General features: G+C 34.5%; 1 protein-coding gene across 1 annotated transcript in view; it reads left to right on the top strand.

Moving 5' to 3' along the window:
* The window catches only part of Dmd (dystrophin), a 1,772,476-nt gene that overhangs the window by 334,509 nt on the left and 1,415,205 nt on the right, over positions 1 to 22,762 (top strand). The window contains exons 10-12 of the mRNA XM_052170230.1: positions 4,795 to 4,896; positions 4,995 to 5,102; positions 13,446 to 13,625. Of these exons, the coding sequence (XP_052026190.1) occupies positions 4,795 to 4,896; positions 4,995 to 5,102; positions 13,446 to 13,625 (390 nt within the window). The remainder of the gene's footprint in view (positions 1 to 4,794; positions 4,897 to 4,994; positions 5,103 to 13,445; positions 13,626 to 22,762) is intronic.

Here is a 22,762-nt window from a genome sequence, read left to right on the forward strand (position 1 = left end):
ATTAAAAAACAATATAAAATAAAAAGAATATACATACACACAAAAAAGTTACTTAGCTTCCTGCCTATACTATTTGATCAAATTATTTATGCTTGCCTAATACATTGGTTATACTCATTCAAGCAATGATAGAAATAAGTGATTTTGAAAGATGATATCTACCCACTGCTTAGTTGCAACACGAGTTTTAATGAAGTTTTAATGATTATTTTAAATCAATGAACAGATAAATCTATATATTTCTGCAATTGCCATGTGTGTGTGTGAATGTGTCTGTGCGTGTGTGTGTGTGTGTACTGTTGGAGAAATCTGTCTTTAGATTGATGATGAGAAACTTTATTGAGCATTTAGAAAGAATGAGAAAGATTTAAGCCATGGGATATCCTACTGAAAGTATTTAAATTACAGAATTCAAGACTAAACATCATTTTACAATGTCTCCTAATCTTTCCTGGGGCAAAAGGATAAAATAGTCAACCATAAGAAGCTCACACAAGAGTTGAAGACAAAGTCATGTTTAAGCAAAATGTAATAATTTGTGATGCTGTCATATGTTTTTGAGGGTGAAACACTGTATAGTATATAAGGTTTTAAATTTTAAGTTTTTTTAAAAAGGAGTTTAAATGAGTTAGCTATACATTTATTGTGAATCAATCTGTATAACTGATATATAGTTAGTTTTCAAGGAATTCATAATAGAAAAATATAAGAGGCTATGTTAATATATTTAATGGATTGTCATATGGTTGAACATGCAAGAAGTCAAAGATCAAGACCACTGGGAAAGATTTGTTAGTCCAAATTTCATGGGACTTCCATGTTCCTGTATCTTTATATGATCTCTGTTCTAATTTACAAATCTGGTCTTTCTTTGAAGAATTCCTTTTCCTTAAAGATGCAAGTTAAAATGATTTAGGGTAAACTCATGTAGATCCATTTTATAATAATTTTTGCTTTAATGGGGATCTTGACAATAACTGACTCATCTTTAGCTAAGGTGGGTTATAATATTTCAACTCAAATTTGGAAGAATAGTTCAGTTCATATCTTTGCTAATATTTGCTGTACTGTGTTTTCATTAAAAGTTTAATGAATTCATGAATAAAGTAGGTATCAACTTTAAGTTACATATTGTAAAAGTTCAAACTACAGTAATGAGTTATCAGTTCAATCATTATTTTAACATACATGATTCTTTAAAATAGTTGAAATAAATAGTTCAGTTAGGTACCTAAAATAATATTTAATTATCAGCATATTAGAATTCACAAAAGTAAAACAAATTGTTTAGCATATATTTCTTAAACTTTTCAAATATATTCAATATTTGGTGTCAATATACACTATGACATTCTTCATTGGACTATGTATTACATAGGCTGTCCTACTAAAATAAACTCAACATTAATTTATAAAGCTCTACCTTAAAAATCCTCCTTCTTCTTGCTATCTTTGTTTTATTAGTAACACTACAAAGTAAAGAATTGGTCACTACATTTACTAAAACAATTTAAATGTGTCTTAAGAGTAAACATAATTTGGAAAAAACACTATTATTTAAAATAATCATAGCTCCTACAAAAAAAAACCCTAAGGCTTCCTTGTAATAACTTATTGATTAAAAAAGTTGAAGTCTTCAGCCACTTTGTCGAGGATCAAGTGGCCATAGATGTGTGGGTTCATTTCTGGATCTTCAATCCTGTTCCATTGATCTGCCTGCCTGTCACTGTACCAATACCATGCAGTGGAAAAAAGATAGCCTGTTCAACAAATGGTGCTGGTTCAACTGGAGGTCAGCATGCAGAAGAATGCGAATTGATCCATCCTTGTCTCCTTGTACTAAGCTCAACTCCAAATGGATCAAAGACCTACACATAAAGCCAGACACTCTGAAGCTAAAAGAAAAGAAACTAGAGAAGACCCTTGAGGACATTGGTACAGGGGGAAAGTTTCTGAACAGATCACCAATAGCGTATGCTCTAAGATCAAGAATTGACGAATGGGATCTCATAAAATTACAAAGTTTCTGTAAGGCAAAGGACACCACCAAAAGGACAAATCAGCAATCAACAAATTGGGAAAAGATCTTTACCAACCCTACATCAGCTAGAGGGCTAATATCAAATATATACAAAGAACTCATGAAGTTAGACCTCAGAAAACCAAAAAACCCTATTAAAAAATGGGGTACAGAGTTAAACAAAGAATTTTCACCTGAAGAACTTCGGATGGCGGAGAAGCATCTTAAAAAATGCTCAACTTCATTAGTCATTAGGGAAATGCAAATCAAAACAACCTTGAGATTTCACCTTACACCAGTCAGAATGGCTAAGATTAAAAATTCAGGAGACAGCAGGTGTTGGTGAGGATGTGGAGGAAGAGGATCACTCCTCCATTGCTGGTGGGGTTGCGAATTGGTACAACCACTCTGGAAATCAGTCTAGCGGTTCCTGAGAAAACTGGGCACATTACTTCTGGAAGATCCTGCTATACCACTCCTGGGCATATACCCAGAGGATTCCCTAGCATGTAATAAGGATACATGCTCTACTATGTTCATAGCAACCCTATTTATAATAGCCAGAAGCTGGAAAGAACCCAGGTATCCCTCAACAGAAGAGTGGATGCAAAAAATGTGGTATATATACACAATGGAGTACTATTCAGCCATTAGAAACAATGAATTCATGAAATTCTTAGGCAAATGGATGGAGCTAGAAAACATCTTACTAAGTGAGGTAACCCAGACTCAAAAGGTGACTCATGGTATGCACTCACTAATAAGTGGATATTAACCTAGAAAACTGGAATACCCAAAATATAATCCACACATCAAATGAGGTACAAGAAGAATGGAGGAGTGGCCCCTGGTTCTGGAAAGACTCAGTGAAGCAGTATAGGGCAAAACCAGAACAGGGAAGTGGGAAGGAGTGGGTGGGAGAACAGGGGGTGGGAAGGGGGTGTATGGGACTTTCGGGGAGTGGGGGACCAGAAAAGGGCAAATCATTTGAAATATAAATAAAAATATATCGAATTAAAAAATAGCTGAAAAAAAAGAAAATCCTCAGTTTTATCAGAAAAAAAGTTGAAGTCATTGATTTAAGTTGATGTAGTTTGTATAGGGGTATTTTATATTTACTTTTCAATGATATGGTTTCTTGTATCAACAAAGGTGGTTCAAAGGGAGTTGACTAGCAATGAAACCATAAAACAAAAAATGATGGCAATAAAATTTTATTGACATTTCTAAAGGAAAATCTGAAAACTCACAACTCTACAACTATAATAATATAGAAAACTCACAACTCTACAACTATAATAATATAGGAAGACATTTACTGTTTACTGCTTCATCATAAATCAAATTTCCACTAAAAAATAACAGTAGATGAAACAACTTTTAAAGTATTTGGAACCTCAAGTCTTATACCAATAGGTACATTTTTTCATGGTATTATTTATATTTGTAATGTTTGAATCAAACATCAATATTTTTTACTATTATTACTTTTATTTTTCCATAATCCAGCCATTGCCTTCCTTCTGATCCTCACACCCACAGTTCTCATACCATTGCTCCTGCTCCCTGTCTCTAATAGGATATAACCATCCCCCCACACAAGAAGCCTCCCCTCTCCCTGGGGCCTCAAGTCTCTTGCGAGTTAGGTGCACCTTTTCTCACTGAGGCCCGACCAGGCAGTCCTCTTCTGTATATGTGTCAGGGGCCTCATATCAGTTGGTGTATACTCCCTTATGGTGGTGACTCTGTCTCAGAGATATCTTAGGTCCAGGTTAGTTGAAACTGCTGGTCTTCCTATCGGGTCACCCTCCTCAGTTTCTTTCAGTTTTTCCCTAATAGGAGTGGCGAGCTTCTATCCATTGGTTGGGTGCTAGTATCTGCATCTGGTTCCTTCAGCTACTTGTTGGGCCTCTCAGAGGGCAGCCATCATAGGTGTCTGTCTGTAATCACACCATACAATTAGTAATAATGTCAGGCCTTGGAGCCTCCCTGTGAGATGGATCCCAAGTTGGGCCTGTCACTATACGACCTTACCCTCGGTCACTTCTCCATTTTTGTCCCTGCATTTCTTTTAGACATGAACAATTCTGGATCAGAGTTTTCAGTGTGGGATGGTAATCCCAATCCCCCACTTGATGCCCTGTCTTTCTACTGGAGGTGGACTCTATAAGTTTCCTCTCCCCACTGATGGGCATTTCATTTAAGGTACTTCACTCTGAGTTCTGAGTATCTCTCATCTATTAGGTCTCTGGTACATTCAAAAGTGTCCCTGTATCCCCTTACTCCAGAACTTGCCTGTTTCCATTCTTTCTTCTGGCCCTAAGATTAACCCTTTACTTTAAAGAGTATGTATTTTCAGGTATAGTTGGGATTTCATTTTTCAGTGTTCTCATTGGAAACATTCTCTGTCTTTTTATTGACACACAGTAGCTGCATATCTACATGTAGTCTTAGTGTAATATCTGGGTATGTTTTATATTGTGTATTAATCTTTAGCAGTCTCCATTTTGTCTTTTTTATTTTATACTTATAGATACATGCAAAAATAGTTGCACAACTACTTTATATTGCTTTTAAACATCTCTACTTTTGACTGAAAGGTGGAAGAACGAGTGGATTAATCTGAAAGTATATAAAAGGCACACTACTTATGTCATTATGAGCTGAAACAGCAAAGCGATTCTTTACAGGAGATTCAAAAATGGCATTCCTGCCATTTTAAGTGAGATTGTGTTAAAATTGTTTGATAATGTGATTGATTCTCTCATCCTCAGGTACTGGGAGATCGATGGGCAAATATCTGCAGATGGACTGAAGACCGCTGGATTCTTTTACAAGATATTCTTCTAAAATGGCAGCGTTTTACTGAAGAACAGGTGTGTACTTGAAGGAGGAAATTTCTGAAGAGGTGTTAAATTGGACAAGTAAAAAAAAAAAGATCTATTATAAATAATTCTTTTTCAATCCCTTTCAGTGCCTTTTTAGTACATGGCTTTCAGACAAAGAAGATGCAATGAAGAACATTCAAACAAGTGGCTTTAAGGATCAAACTGAAATGGTATCAAGTCTTCAAAAAATATCTGTAAGTTTATTTTACTTTCAATCATTTTTAAAATTCAAGAATGCATACAATTATTTTACTTTACCTATTCTATACTGTCTTAAACCACTTATCCATTGTTTATGTTTAGTTTATACATTATTCACAGATGGCATATTGGTGTTTTTCTATGTCAAACATGAAAATCTATAGTTCTACATTTACATTATCTTTCAGCAAAATATTTTATCAGTATACCCAGAGTAAAATTTCAGTTAAAACTTAAAAGTAACACCAGGAAGTAATTGTTTGCTTTCCGTATAAATTTCAAACAACATATTTTAAACAATAAACTTAAAGTGATCCTCAGAGTAATATATATGAAGAACACACCGTTTTTAACCTCCCATTTATGGGCATGAACTTTAATTTGTCAAATAACAATAAAATAACTTTGGATGGATGGTATACACCAACTTCTCAGTTAGGAGACTGTATTCCAAGACTGGGTATTTTAATAGTAGAGTGAAAAAGGAAATATCCTAGTGAAAAGAATGGAAATTCAGATACAAATAAATTAAGATGAAAAAGAAACATATAAGATATACATGGCAACAGATGTGCTAGACACCAAGAAATTGATACATAACTAATTAATTCATTGAGTACCAGAGACATTGGGCAGTGTAAAAATAATAAATGAAAGGAGCACAAATTCAAGCAAAATATACAGTCAATACAGAAGGCAAATAACTCTTAATAATAAGTAGATTGAAAATTTAGAATTCAAGAGCTTAAGGAAAAGCAAGAAATAGCAATATAAGGGCCAGGACTGGTCTATGAATATACCTCAGATAGTACAGTGATTACATAGTATGCAGGAATTCCTCTGTTAAATCCCCAGTACCGCGTAAACTGAGCATGTTTGCACACACCTGTGAGCACTACAATTCAGAGAGAGAAGAAGGAGCATGAGGATTTCAAGCATATACTTTACTACATAATGAAAGTTACAGGTCAGCTTTGAATACACGAGATCTTGTTTCAGAAGAAAATGAAGAAAATAAGCATTATAAAGAGAAGTAGACTAGTGTTCATTTCCATTTTTTTATGAAGACAGAAGGATCAACTGAGGAAAGAATACATCTTTCCTACAGGCAGTCATAAAATTGCCCAGAAAGCAAATAGATTCCATCTTTTAAGGTAGAAGCAAAAAGAGGACCCAGCTATACCACTCCTTGGCATATACCCAAAAGATACTCCAACATATAACAAGGACATATGCTCCACTGTGTTCATAGCAGTCTTATTTTTAATAGCCAGGATCTGGAAACAACACAGATGTCCTTCAACAGAGGAATAGATACAGGAAACATGGTATATTTACACAATGGAGTACTCAGCTATTAACAACAATGAATTCATGGAATTCTTAGGCAAATGTATGGAGCAAGAAAATGTCATCCTGAGCAAGGTAACCCAATAACAAAAGAACACATATAGTATGCATACACTGATAAGTGGACAAGAGCCCAAAAGCTCTGAATACCCAAGATTAAGTTCACAGACCACATGAAGCTCAAGAAGAAGGAAGACAAAAGTGTGAATGCTTCCATACTTCTTAGAAGTAGGAACAGAATATTCAGGGACAGAAATGGGGTAAGATACAAAGTATGGAGTAGAGACTAAAGGAAAGGCCATCCAAAGACTGCCACACATGGGAATCCATCCCATAAACAGTGGCCAAACTGAGATACTATTGCAGATGCCAACAAGAGCATGATATACTTTGTCTCCTGAGAGGCTCTGCCAGAGCGTGACAAATACAGAGCACAGGTTCCCCAATGGAGGAGCTAGAGAAAGGACTGAAGGAGCTGAAATGATTTGCAACCCCATTGGAAGAACAATACCAACCAACAAATACCACAGAGCTCCAAGGGACTAAACCATCGACCAAAGAGTACACATGGAGGGACCCATGGCTCCAGATATATATGTAGCAGAGGATAGTCTTGTTGGGCATCATTGGGAGGAGAAGCCCTTGGTCCTGTGAAGGCTTTATGCCAAAGTATAGGGGAATACCAGCGTAGGGAGGCAGGAGTGGAAAGGTGGATATGGGAAAACCCTCATATATGCTTGGGCAGGGGGGATGGGATAGGGGGTTTCCAGGCGGGAAGCCAGGGACAGGGATAGCATTTAAAATGTAAGTAAAGAAAATATCTAATAAAAATAAATAAATAAATGAATAAATAAATAAATAAAAAGTTCAAATGATAACAGAGCATCTGGAAGAGATTTCTTTAACAGGCATATGCAGAATACATCATATTCTAGAATAAAAATTTTATTTTGTATGGTAATAGAATAATAATTCTAATACCTAGTACTAGATATTATCAATATACTTGATTAGATTTTCCAATCATTAAAGTTGTTGTTAGGAAACAACACAGTGACAAAGTCCAAATATCATAAAGGTGATTGTATCTCCAATCTAATTACATGTTGAAAGTTCTTTTGGACCTGCTAGCTAGTTTATTTTAGAAGTAGAAATTGAGGTCTAAGAAAGAATAGACATGACGTATAGCATGTATCATTTAACATTATTATCTGTGTTAAAATTAGAACTATAACATCTAGACTCAGGTTGAGGCCTCTCACACTATTTCCAAAATCCTCATCACATTTTATTTATTATAAACAAATAGCTTTGATTCCAAACTATAATTTCCAATAATCAGATTCTACTATGTGGCATTTTTGTGAATAAAAGTCTTTTCTAGACCCAAGGCCATGAAAATTCTGTCTTAGTGAAGTCTCAATATTTTTTCAATGTGATTAAAATTCATATTATGTCACCATAGTTATGAAAAAAGTGAAAATATGTTTTGTATAAGTCTTACCATTTGATAATTTAAGCCAATTAACAAATCCTGACAGCTGGTGTAGAATTTGAGGTAAAATTCCCCTGCTGACTCAGGCAGTGAATAAGAATTTAATGTTCATTAAAATATGTCACAATCTGAGACCCAAAGCAGGTACCATCTGTTACCAGCTCCTGCTACATGCCTAGGTATATATTCCATGTTCTAAAATTCTCTTTTACTTACAATAAGTATAATTTATTTTGAAAGAGTGTCATTAATAACTGGTGTAATTTTGAATACTTTTGTTATAATTGTTATCTGAGAAGTTTTGTATATCATTTCTTTACAATCTGATATATGTATGTACATATTTTTTCTTATAACAAGATTGAAACTATAGAGAGGAGAAAATTTGGCTTTTATGAAATGAATTCTAGGACTTATAAAATTGTAAAAGTTATCCCACAAAAGGCCATATCAAGAAGAATTTGGGTTATGGATACTGTTGCATTTGTTAGGGAAGAATAACACTGGGGAAATACGGAGATGAAAGTATATGTCATAAAAAGTTTCTACAAAGGCCTCATACTCATTTGTGCTGTCATATATTTCAAATGACAGGAATGTCATGTATATGAAAGTCTCTGTTAAAAATCCTGTTTCATCATGGATTGTTTGGGGGTCCTGATTGTAACTCCTCTGACGACTTTCATGAATTCATCTTAATAGAATAAATACTTTCAAAAATGTGTTTCTTAGATCAGAGGTTTCAACATGACTTCCAACATTTGTATTCTTGAAAATAAAAAGAAATATAAAGTCTTAGATTCTTCCCAGATGTATTGACTTGTATATTCTAAAGAGAGAGACCAGGAAGGTGTATTTTATTCCACATGATCCTAATATTCTCTGAAGCTGAGCAACTCTGGAATCAGCCAACCTACTTTAGTACAGGATTGGATGATTGAAATGGAGTGGGCTATTTCATATATTTTGATAAATCCTTGCAGAAAAAATAGATGCATTATTCAGTCTCTCCAGTATAAGAGAAATTGTGTTGGCATTATTTTCCTGTGCTTACTCCTGGTGAGAGAAGTGGGTGAAGGTTTACTGTACCTTTTGTAATTGCATATCCCATTTTAAATTCAATTCATCTTCTAACCTTGACCAAGTAGAATTTGTCTACTATTGTCTTACCAACTAGCACAATCTGACTCAGTTTTTTATATGTATTTACTACTGACTCAATCAGATTTATTTACTGGGGCTTCCTGTTTGCTTTAAAGACAGATCCAGGTGTCAGGTTTTTATGAAAATGAAATGTTTATCTGCTTCTCTTGTCCTAGCCTTTTGTAAGTATTCCAGAGTTTTCTTTTGTGTCCTGAACATTTTAAAAAATTTGTGTGTGCACATGCACACATGCATTTATGTGCATATAAATGCATATGCCACAGCTTGTATGTGGTGATTACAGTCAAATTTGTGAAGTTGCTACTTTCCTCCAATTTTATGTGTATTTCTGAGTTTGAATTCAGATTCTCAGCTCTTCCTCCACATTTTAGTATCCTTATGTATCTTTAGCATTCACAGACTTAGCCTGAAGTCCTGATTTGTAAATATTTGTTTACTTCTAAAAATTAGCGGAAATTAAGCCTCAGTTATTTAGGATATACACATTAAATTAAAGATTAAAATGACATCCAAGACTACCACAAGGGAGGAAGAGTTAAGACAACTTTAAGTTTTAGGCAATCAAAATTCACATAGTGAGTTATAGTCCAGGACCAAAGAGGGAAGCCCTTAGTATACTTTGGTCCTTCTAAGAAGGGGAAACAAAATAGCCAAATGAGGAAATGCAGAAACAAAGTGTCGAGTAGAGACTGAAGAAAAGGCCATCCAGAGACTGCCCCATTTAGGGATCCATCCCATATACAGTCACCAAATCCAGACACTATTGTGGATGCCAACAAGTGCTTGCTGATAGGAGCCTGATATAGCTGTCTCCTGAGAGGTTCTGCCAGAGCCTGACAAATACAGAATGGTACACTCTCAGTCAACCATTGAACTGAGCTCAGGGTCCCCAATGAAAGAGCTAGAGAAAGGATCCAAGGAGCTGAAAGGGTTTGCAGCCCCATAGGAGGAATATAATATGGACCAATCAGACTCCCCAGAGCTCCCAGGGATGAAACCAGCAACCAAGAGTACACATGGGAGACCCATGGCTCCAGATGCATATGCAGCAGAGGATGACTTTGTTGGAAATCAAAGGGAGGAGAGGCCCTTGGGCCTGAGAATTCTCTATGCTTAAGGATAGGGGAATGCCAAGACAGGGAAGCAGGAGTGGGTGTTTTGCTGAGCAGTGGTAGGGGGATGTGATAGGGGGTTTTCAGAGGGGAACCAGGAAAGGGGATAACATTTGAAAAGTAAATAAAGAAAATGTCTAAGAGAAAAAAGAAGAAGAAATAAGGAAAAAGAAAATCCAAATGCATTCACCCAGAGATATAAGCATTGTACCCATATACACCAAATTTGAGTTCAGGGATCCTTAGGAAAAGTTCATACTTAATGACTAAATGCATCTAGTATTGCTACAAAGTTATGTTCACTTTTATTGCTAATTACAGTAAAAGAGTCCTTTCAATAAAGGAAGTAATTGAGAGAAGATGAGGAGGGAAGGGGAGGGTGGAGAATCGGAGAAGAAGGGAGGAAAAGGAGAAGAAAATGAGGCTAAACTAATTTGCCATAGTCATTTTTTAAAAATTCACAATAGGCCGGCTATATGACTTAAGTAAAAATGCTGCATAGCCTGAAAATTTGGATTTACTCTCTATGACCTACATTGTAGAAGGAAAAAACACTTCTCTGAAAAAAATCTCTGAAAGTTGTCTTCTAACTTCCGCATGAAATATGTGACCTATCTTCATGTATAGAACTACATATAAATAAATAAGTAAAAAATAATTTAAAAAAATTAACTCATATTTAAAATATACTAAGTCAATTTTAGTTTAATTTTATAATCTTATCATGTAGATTTATATCAAAATTATTGATTATATAATTATCAAAATTCTTTATAATACTGATTACTTTTTACCTTTAGCATGCTTTCTGTATTTATACTTATAAAAGTGACTTTTACTTAATTTTGTGGTGTTTGTAAGATACTATTTTACTTCTGTTACTTGCTTTAATAACATGGGGATCTTAGTTACATTTATTTTGGAAGAACCAGAATATATTTTCTTTTTCTCAAAGACTAAAGAAGAATTAAAAAGCTGTATGTATAGGGATGGAATGTACAGTCACTATTGAAACTAAATATGTATATTTCTGATACAATCTTCTTTAAGCTTCACTTTCATATTTCCCCTACAAAAAGTTTCCAAACCATTGCATATTTACTTTCAATGCAATAGGTGCACCTCCTATCTCTGTTCATAGAGCTTCTTAAAATTCTTCCTTAAGTTTTGAGAAAGTAAGCCAATTTTGAGTCTGCTTACATCTTTCTATTTCAAATTCACACACATGTATCATTAATCTTTCCAAAATGAAATAGAAATGAAAATAAGAACATGTCATAAAATTAAAAACATATAGTTTGTTACAAAATAAATACCTGCCCAAAAGTAATTAAGGGAAAACAAGGAAAGTGACAGTCCCTCCAGAAAGGAATTTAAAGGATTTACACTAGAATTCAAATTTGGCTCTCAGTTTCAGGCAGGTAGCATAATGTATGACTTTACAGCTAGTGTAAGTATGTACTTAAATGTCCTGGTAAGCAAACATGCAATTTTAAAAGCAAATTGTCTAATTCTATATTTGACTGCACTATGACTTTGCTATCTTTGATAATCATTTGGTTTATCTATCAATTCATGTTTTAGACTACATCCATTGTCAAATGGAGAAAATAGTAATTAATGAGCCAAAATATAAATGAACTTCACAACATGCACTTTTGAAAACTATGGCATGAAGACTGCAACTTATATTTCACCAAGTAAAAGAGTTTTTAACAAAAGGGCAAACAAATTTTAGGAGACATTAGAACTCTCTGTACTTCAAAGTTATCAATGCAGGTGTTATGCTACTTAAGATGCTGAAAATGTAAATTGTGGAGGATTGTCTGTGTGGACAACACTTTGGTTCGTTAACATTTGTTAGATCTGTTTTATAATACTTACTTGGGTCATATGTAGTCTTAGTTGTTCTTAAAATATGCTTGGAGTTGTTTTAGAAAGATAAATATTCGTTTATATTCACTATATTTGCAGCTTCCAGAAGAATAGGGTTGTTAAAGGTCTATAAAATGATTTTATCCTTTTTTCTCCCTTTTCTGTGTTTACAAGCAAAGGAATAGCCTAGCATTTGATAACTCAAAATCAGAAACCTCTATAGAAAGGGTGACCTTAGTCGATAGCCTACTGGATTCACATAAGTCACTTTATCTATTCCAAAGCGACTCAAAGGCAAGCATGACCTTCCTCAATAATTCCTAATGTCTGAAAGGTATAAAAATTATTAATATGACACAAAAAATTTAGAAAATAATCACAGACATTCTGAAGGATTTGATTCTTAGTCAGTGACATAGTTCCTTTATTTCATTGGGTTTAAAAGAACTTTAGAAATCATTTACCAAGGACTGAGAGTCTGATGTAGTGATAAAGTGTCTGATTAACACATACAAGATGTATATTCAATTTCCAAATGCACAGAAAAAATCAAATAATTATGTAAATACCCCCAAAATCTTTTGAATGATGGCTACTACCAACAAACAATAATATAAGGAAACCATGGAAAATACATTTTTTCTATTAACAGATTAAGAAGTGTTAAATTTATGATAAAAAGTTAAAAACAATACTTCAATTTTGTCCAAAGTTACACAGCATTCACAAATGGGACTACCTCTTAACCCTTCATGTTTTCTACATTCAACAATGATTCTGCAAAATAATACTATTCATTTGAATTTGATCAGATATTTCAAAATTTTGTAGTGTCCAAGAGACATGAATCCTTGAAACGTTTTTTAAAATGTATGTACATGTTTAATTCCTTTTTGGAGGTACTGTGTCTTTTCATTTGACATTTCTTCAACTATGTTAAAGTGAGCCTTTAGATGTCTAGTCTACATCTGATGTATTGCTTTTAGTCTTCCCCTTTTTGGGGGTTTGGGTTTGGTTTTTTCGAGACAGGGTTTCTCTGTGTAGCCCTGGTTGTCCTGGAACTCACTTTGCAGACCAGGATGGCCTCAAACTCAGAAATCCGCCTGCCTCTGCCTTCCAGAGTGTTGGGATTACAGGCGTGTACCACCACCACCCGGCTAGTCTTCCCCCTTTTAAGAGAGAGCATTTAGATTGTAATTTTCTACCGGGAGTTGTATGGACACTTGATACTCTGTAGCTACATTTCTAAGATATACAAAGACGCAAACAAAATCAAAGGTGATTGAATTATAATATTTTAAAACCTAGACTTAATTCCATGCTTGTTCTCATTTTAACAGAGTTTAAAAGTTGAACTAGAAAAGAAAAGACAAACCATGGAAAAACTAAGTTCACTCAATCAAGATCTGCTTTCAGCACTGAAAAATAAGACAGTGACTCAAACAATGGAAATCTGGATGGAAAACTTTGCACAGCGTTGGGATAATTTAGCCCAAAAACTTGAAAAGAGTTCATCACAAGTAAGTGATATTAATTCTTATATTGCAAATTATGTTGAGAATATTTGAAAACTACATTAAGACAAAAATACTGTCATTTCCCCCAAACTATTCAACTAGTTTAGCGATTTCCCAGTGTTTGGTTGATCTAAAAATACAGTTCCCTTGTTTACCCTGGTACTAGAAAATTGTGAAGAGGCAGATGTATGAGTACCAAATGAATGAACTCATTGCTGTCATTGGTTCTTCAGGAATGTAACACTATATGATAGAGTAATTAAATAAGGTACTATGGAATTGTATAATCACATTCTGTCAATCTAACAAGGATTTGGAGAATCATGAAGTATTAGACTACCTTATTTCATACTTGAACAAAACCAGAAATTTAGGAAATAATAAATCACCCATTCAAAATTATTAATGGGAGTAAGACTAGTTGTAAATCTTCAACTTCCCTGCCAAGCTTCTATTTTATTGTAAATGATGTAATTATTAGATTTCATCTTGCACAGTTCTGAGATAAAATCATAGCTGTGGCTAAATTATAAAAACATAAAACTTATATTAGGAAAAATAACAAAGTCATATTTATAATGTAATAGAGATTTATGTTGTGAGATTTTATGAATTTTAGGAAAATTTGTATTTTGAAAATATTTTACTATTATGAGTAGTTAGATAATGATATAATGCATATGTATTCAAAATATGTGTGACAATATTTAACATAATCTTTATTAATTTCAATCATAAATGTTTTTGCTAATGGAACACAATTCATGGCTCATTTTATTATGTGCATACCACAAATCACAAAATGAATGACTATATTTAACAGATTTTAGGAAGATGTTCCTTCTTTATAAATTAGGTACAGACAATTTGTCTTCCCAAGATCTGAAGAGTGACATATAGAACTTACAAATATTTATTGAAAGATAAAGCAAAAAAAAAATCTTAAGATATTTTATCTAGAATCACAACTGAAAAATATCAATTATCATTCATAATTTTTAATTAAACTGATATTTCCCTTTCAAACTGAAATTCACATTTATAATATGAGAGGTTTTAACTGATTTTAACTCAGAAATGCTGTCATTCTTGTGCATTATCATTGCTTTCCTAAATTATTATGACAATAAAGTTATTAGATATGGCCTTATAAAATTGGAATTGTTTGATAATGCTAGTTTAGAAAATATCCCTTTTGACAGTAGACTTTTGGAAGTATAATATTACTAACATTGTTTTTAGCTTTATCCCATAATAGCATTATGGCTAAGCATCTCATCTATTCATGCCTTTTTTTTCCTTAAAACGTTTCCCAAATCATGTAATCACAGAGTCAATTTATGTCTTTGTTTGGGGTAACTAATTTGAAGGAGCATACAAAGAGATCTAGACACAGAAAGGAGAAATAAAGATAGGAACAAAGATACAGCAACTTGGGTATGAATGTTAATTGCTTTTTATCTAACCTCAAGTTTAATTTGTTGAAAATTGTATGAGATTACTAAAAAAATGCATTTATGACTAACATTGAAGATATTCTCTTCACATTTTTACACATTCTTCTGTTACAGGAAAAGTAAACATGTTTCATCAATAATTCACACTCAATGTAGTATTGTGGGGAAATGCGTTTTTAAGTTGATTGCTGTATGAGTGAGCAAAACTTGGTAATAAGCAAAACTAATTGTTGTGAACTAAACTAAAGGATTGTGATGGAGATGACAGCAAATGTGATGGTGTTCACATAAAGAATATCATATAGATATGACTTTAACTGCTTTTCAGGTCAAAGCTTTGAGGGATTTTAACCTGAAGAAGCCATTCCTTGGTAAAAGATGAAAATAGGGGATAGGGGGTAGACCTAAGCTTTGAGGGCTATTCTCTTGCATTTTAAAGCTAGCTTTGCCTTGAAGAATGCTAGAATACAAGCTAAGAATGCTAAACTTGATGAAAAGGCAGTCTAAGAAAATAGAAATACTTTCTGGTCCAAAGTGTTCAAGAATAGTAATTTGTTGTGTGATTACCTATAATGGAAAAGGAGTACGAAATACACATACCTTGGATTGACTTCTGTGAAACTCGAATGGTTATGTCTTTAACAAAAGAACATCATACTAAGTGAGGTAACCCAGTCTCAAAAGATCAATCATGTTATGCACTCACTAATAAGTGGATATTAACGTAGAAAACTGGAATACCCAAAACATAATCCATACATCAAATGAGGTACAAGAAGAACGGAGGAGTGACCCCTTGTTCTGGAAAGACTCAGTGAAGCAGTATAGGGCAAAACCAGAACAGGGAAGTGGAAAGGGGTAGGTGCGAGAACAGGGGGAGGGAAGGGGGATCATGGGACTTTTGGGGAGTGGGGGGCTAGAAAAGGGGAAATCATTTGAAATGTAAATAAAAAAATATATCGAATAAAAAAATGTGCATGCTGATATGCACAGTTTTCTAAATACCGTGACCCTTATGAATGTATTGTTATCTCAATTTTAATTAGGAAATATAATTAGCATTTCTCTACATTTAATAAAGGAAACTAAATATAACTTCACTAATTTGAAACATTATTACTGTCATTTAACTGAAATCATTTACACTCTGAGAGATAACTGACTTGTGTGCTTTATAATTAATATTGTACGATATACTAAAACTTGAGTTTCCCATGATTTGATATAAGCATATTTCGACCCAGGTAAATTGTATAAGTTTTCAGTCTTTCTTCCCAGACAAACTAACATTCTTCCTTGGAAGAGGAAAATTGATGTGACTCATAAATTTTGATGTCATTTTTGTTTATTTTCTATGCAATTAATGGCCATTTTTGAGATAATTTTAGTTGTAAGTACAAATATCCTAAAGATAGATCTAAAGCAAATGGAATTCTCCTGCCCTTGATTATGACAGTTGATGTTTATGCTGTGTATGTCTGTGCCTACATTCAATATTTAGGCTGAGTTGATTCTTGCCTTCTTTTATTCTTATAAAAAGAGAAAATGAGATTCTGTATGCATGTGTTGTGTCATTTCATGGTATTGTGATAGTTTAACACTTTTGATAGTCACATAGGTAACTCAAGTCATAACTGGATGTAAGTAATTTTTTTCAGTGTACCAACAATACAAATGAGAAAATAAGGGCTGGAAAGATGCTACTGTAGAGGGCCCATATTTGGTTGTTAGCACTAATATAAGGAAGCTCTTAATGTCCTTTAGACCTGTGGATGCATCTGCTGTATTTAGAGTTGCTAACCATTTATTAAGAATGTTAATTTAAAATATTTAAAACCCTTTTCTCTTTATAAAAATCTTATTGGCTCCAGAAAGTTTCCAAAAGAAAAAATCCAAAACTACATATATATATATATACTTATACATATAAATATATATATATATATATATGATAAGTACAATTAAATTATTTAGGTCTCCTCACTTATTTTAGGATTTCATCTTAGTTAAATACATGGGTTAACCATGGCAAATTTTAGTGCATCTTTTGGGTAATTGTGTACATTAAAATTTTTCTTAGAAAAAAATGTGAAATTAGACCTCAAGTTACTTTAGAAATTAAGTATCATTTTAATGCCCTCAATGAAAATCCGTATTGACATTAAAATGGCTTTGCATATCAGTGCAGTCAGTCTTGAATTTCTCCTTCATTACCTACCGTAATTGAAATTATTATAAACACTAAAATTTGACTGAGACTGACTTAAAACATGCAAAAATTTGTTTACTTATTAAATAAAATTTAAGTCAAGTTGATCTCTGTAGCAAACTTCTAGTCTTTAATGTTTGTGGTATGTTCTTATTCGTTGAAATTCTATATAAATCTGTGAGTTAATAAAGGGAGTCATACTTTATCTCATCTACATTAGTGTCAAAGGAATAGGGAATATAAGGATGGAAATAAAGTTTCCCTTCTACTTAAATAAAAATGACTTTTGTTAACATACTTCAACAACTATGAGTATATATTTAAACTAATTGTAATCTGCTTATTTATTGCCTACTGAAAATAAATGAAATGACATGTAAATAAATATTTTATGGCTATACCCTTCATAAATGCTAGCTATAAAATGTTTAATCACTTCCATCTCAGATGACATACAATAGAAAGTCAGGTGAGTTAGAAAATTAAATGTCATTAATTTTGAATTTTTGCAGGTGCTGCTAACAGAAATGCACAAATTTTATCTTTAATATGAACCCAGAAAACACTCTGTGCCTTTTCTTTCTGATATATTTTTGTTCTAATAACACATTGAAATGGAGAATAAAATGCATGAAACTGAAGGGACAACTTCATAGAATTAATTCTCTTAATTATTATGTAGTATTTTATTTCAAAGTCCAGAGTGATTTCTTTTATGATGTCCTTGGAGTATTTGACTTTAATTGTTCTCATCATCCCAATGTCAGTTCCTATTTATGAAAGTTTTTCTTAACCTTAATATTGGTGACAAAACAGAACAGCCATTAATATTAAAAATAAATTTAGTAGGCTTGATGCAGCATTGTAGGGTAGTACCAGGACAGAGAAGTAGGAGGGGGTTGATCAGAGAATGGGCTGAGGGAAGAGGGCTTACGGGACTTTTGGGGAGGGGAGAACCAGGAAACAGAAAATCATTTGGAATGTAAACAAAGAATATAGAAAAAATTTAAAAAGCCAAAAAAAGAGAAAGAAATAAAGCCTGCCTGCCTTATTTTACTCAAAATAAATAAATAGATAAATAAATAAATAAATAAATAAATAAATAAATTTAGATACCCAACCACTGTTGGCTGTTGTTTCCCTGTAAGTGTGATAGTTGCTTAGTATATAGTAAAGAATTTGAGACAAGAATTTTACTTATTATGTTATTTAATCAATTTTTAGTTGAGCTTTTTATCCTTCTCCTGGTTCACCCTCTGACTGTTCCACATCTCCTACCTCCCGTACCCCATATCCAAGAGGATGTGCCCCCCTGCCCACCACCCAATCAGACTTCTCCATTCCCTGGGGCCTCCAGTCCAGGGTTAGGTGTTTCTTCTGTGAGTCCAGACTCAGAAGTCTTCTGCTGCATGAGTGTTGGGGGCCTCATATCAGCTGGTGTATGCTGCCTGGTTGGTGGCTCAGTGTCTGAGATCTTGGAGGTCCAGGTTGATTGAGACTGCTGCTCTTCCTGCAGGGTCACTCTCCTCCTCAGCTTCTGCCAGCTTTTCCCTAATTCAACCATAGGCTTCAGTAGTTTCTGTGGATTGGTTCGGTGCAAATATCTGTATCTGACTCTTTGAGGTGCTTGTTGGGTCATTTGGATGTCAGCCATGATCGGTCCCTTTTAGTGAACACACCATAGCCTCAGTAATGGTGTCAGGCCTTAGGGCATCCCATTGAGATGGAATCCAATTAGGGCCTGTCACTGGACCTCCTTTTCCTCAGGCACTTCTCCATTTTTGTCCCTGCAGTTCTTTCAGACAGCAACAATTATGGCTCAGTGTTTTGACTATGGAATGGCAACCACATCTCTCACTTGATGCCCTGTCTTTCTGCTGGAGGTTAATACAAGTTCCCTCTCCCCGCTAAAGAGCATTTCATCTAAGGTCTCTCACATTGAGTCCTGACAGTCTCTCACCTCGCAGGTCTCTGGTAAACGCTGGAGGGTCCTCCCACCTCTTTCCTCTGTAGGTTGCCACTTTTCCTTCTTTCTGCTGCCCTCAGGGCTTCAGTCCAGTTCCCCAAACCCAGATCCTGATCTTGGCATTAATATAAATTTGTATATTAAGGTGCTGACCAAGGGAAATCTAGCTTTGTACCTTGACAAATAAAATGTCTTTGACTACTCTACTTCAGTGCATGTATTATTTTGCATAGTTATATATTAAATGTAGCACTCATCTTACTTCACAAATATTATTGTGATTATCATGATGCTTACTACATGATGATTTAATTTTAGCTGTTTCAAAATATCATGTAGGGGATACATACTGAATAAATATTGAACTTATTTGAAACATTATGGTATGTCTTGAATAATTTATATAATTTTTGATTGTGATAATTTAGTATGGTGTCTAAAGCCAGAAAATCTTTGTTTTGACATATCAAGTATATTGATGTCACTTTGAACAAATCCCTGACATTTCATACCATTAAAATGAAGTTTAATAGGATTATGATTGAGTTTAAAATTTTAAAATTGATGTCTATAAACAGTGTCCATGTTACCCTGTGTTGGTTCCTAGTTCAAAGAAAAATTCAACTGGAAAAGTCATAATGAGATAGTTTGTCTTTAGGATTTAAGAAATTCATGAAAAACTGGAAGTTATTTTGGCATACTAAAGAAAGAGCTTTCATCTCCTGGGAGATAAACCAATATAGTAAGCAAAAAATTAGGTTAAATGTCTCCAGTAATCTCTCCTGCCAATATTGTCATGATTCTAATGAATTATTATTCATTTACAATCAATTACTAAAAGCTATGGTAAAACTTAGTATATGAATGTGCTGGCTAGTTTTGTTATCACAGAGAAAGTAGCCTCCCATGAGGAAATGCCTCTGTGAGATCCAGCTCTGGGGCATTTTCTCACTTAGTGATCAAGAGGGGAGGGCCCCTTGTGGGTGGTACCACCTCTGGGCTGGTAGTCCTGGGTTCTATAAGAGAGCAATCTGTTGAAAAGGCTATCTTTTTTCCATTGGATGTTTTCAGCCTCTTTGTCGAGGATCAAATGGCCATAGGTGTGTGGGTTCATTTCTGGATCTTCAATCCTGTTCCATTGATCCTCCTGTCTGTCACTGTACCAATACCATGCAGTTTTTAACACTATTGCTCTGTAGTATTGCTTGAGGACAGGGATACTGATTCCCCCAGATTTCCTTTTGTTGCTGAGAATAGTTTTAGCTATCCTGGGTTTTTTGTTGTTCCAGATGAATTTGATAATTGCTCTTTCTAGCTCTGTGAAGAATTGAGTTGGGATTTTGATGGGTATTGCATTGAATCTGTATAGTGCTTTAGGCAAAATGGCCATTTTAACTATATTGATTCTGCCGATCCATGAGCATGGGAGGTTTTCCCATTTTTTGAGGTCTTCTTCCATTTCCTTCTTCAGAGTCTTGAAGTTCTTGTCATACAGATCTTTCACATGTTTGGTAAGAGTCACCCCAAGATACTTTATACTGTTTGTGGCTATTGTGAAGGGGGTCATTTCCCTAATTTCTTTCTCAGCCTGCTTATCCTTTGAGTATAGGAAGGCCACTGATTTGCTTGAGTTTGCAGAAGAATGCGAATTGATCCATCCTTGTCTCCTTGTACTAAGCTCAAATCCAAATGGATCAAGGACCTCCACATAAAGCCAGACACTCTGAAGCTAATAGAAAAAAAACTGGGGAAGACCCTTGAGGACATCGGTACAGGGAGAAAGTTTCTGAACAGAACACCAATAGCGTATGCTCTAAGAGCAAGAATTGACAAATGGGACCTCATAAAATTACAAAGTTTCTGTAAGGCAAAGGACACCATCAAGAGGACAAATCGGCAACCAACAAATTGGGAAAAGATCTTCACCAATCCTACATCAGATAGAGGGCTAATATCCAATATATATAAAGAACTCAAGAAGTTAGACTCCAGAAAACCAAACAACCCTATTAAAAAATGGGGTACAGAGTTAAACAAAGAATTCTCACCTGAAGAACTTCGGATGGCGGAGAAGCATCTTAAAAAATGCTCAACTTCATTAGTCATTAGGGAAATGCAAATCAAAACAACCCTAAGATTTCATCTTACACCAGTCAGAATGGCTAAGATTAAAAATTCAGGAGACAGCAGGTGTTGGAGAGGGTGTGGAGAAAGAGGAACACTCCTCCACTGCTGGTGGGGTTGCAAATTGGTACAACCACTCTGGAAATCAGTCTGGCGGTTCCTCCGAAAACTGGGCACCTTACTTCCAGAAGATCCTGCTATACCACTCCTGGGCATATACCCAGAAGACTCCCCACCATGTAATAAGGATACATGTTCTACTATGTTCATAGAAGCCCTATTTGTAATTGCCAGATGCTGGAAAGAACCCAGGTATCCCTCAACAGAAGAGTGGATGCAAAAAATGTGGTATATCTACACAATGGAGTACTATTCAGCCATTAGAAACAATGAATTCATGAAATTCTTAGGCAAATGGATGGAGCTAGAGAATATCATACTAAGTGAGGTAACCCAGACTCAAAAGGTGAATCATGGTATGCACTCACTAATAAGTGGATATTAACCTAGAAAACTGGAATACCCAAAACATATTCCACACATCAAATGAGGTACAAGAAGAAAGGAGGAGTGGCCCCTGGTTCTGGAAAGACTCAGTGAAACAGTATTCAGCAAAACCAGAACGGGGAAGTGGGAAGGGGTGGGTGGGAGGACAGGGGAAGAGAAGGGGGCTTGCGGGACTTTCGGGGAGTGGGGGAGGCTAGAAAAGGGGAAATCATTTGAAATGTAAATAAATTATATCGAATAATAAAAAAAAAAAAAAGAAGAACAATACTTGTGAAAACATTCTTTCCACTATTACTAAATAGAATATTATATATGTAAAAAAAAAAAAAAAAAAAAAAGAGAGCAATCTGAGCAATCCAGTGGAAGCAAGCCAGTAAGAAACATCTCTCCATGGCCTCTGCATCAGCTCCTGCTTCCTGACCTGCTTGAGTTCCAGTCCTGACTTCCTTTGGTGATGAAAAGCAGTGTGAAAGTATAAGCTGAATAAACCCTTTCCTCCCTAACTTGCTTCTTGGTCATGGTGTTTTGCGCAGAAATCCTGACTAAGACAATGACCATTTTTTTATGATCTGATTTGAAAGGATAAATTCAGAAACTCATGTATTTGCACACATTGGGTGGCTTTTCAGAGAGTATTTTAACTTAAACCTTTGAATAAGATGAAACTCTAAGATATTTATGGATTAAAAATTACTTCATATTAGCCTTCTACTGAAATTGTGAAAGCTACCACAGTTTTTAAATGGCATTTTATTCTGAACTTTTACTGATTATCATTTAAATGTGTCTTGATCAAGATAATCATTATGAAATAAAAAATTCACTTTTAAACTGTTGTTAATATAATTACATTTTACAGGATTTTATTTATTCAAGT

The sequence above is a fragment of the Apodemus sylvaticus genome, chromosome X, assembly GCF_947179515.1.
Source record: "Apodemus sylvaticus chromosome X, mApoSyl1.1, whole genome shotgun sequence".
NCBI classification, from domain to species: Eukaryota; Metazoa; Chordata; class Mammalia; order Rodentia; family Muridae; genus Apodemus; species Apodemus sylvaticus.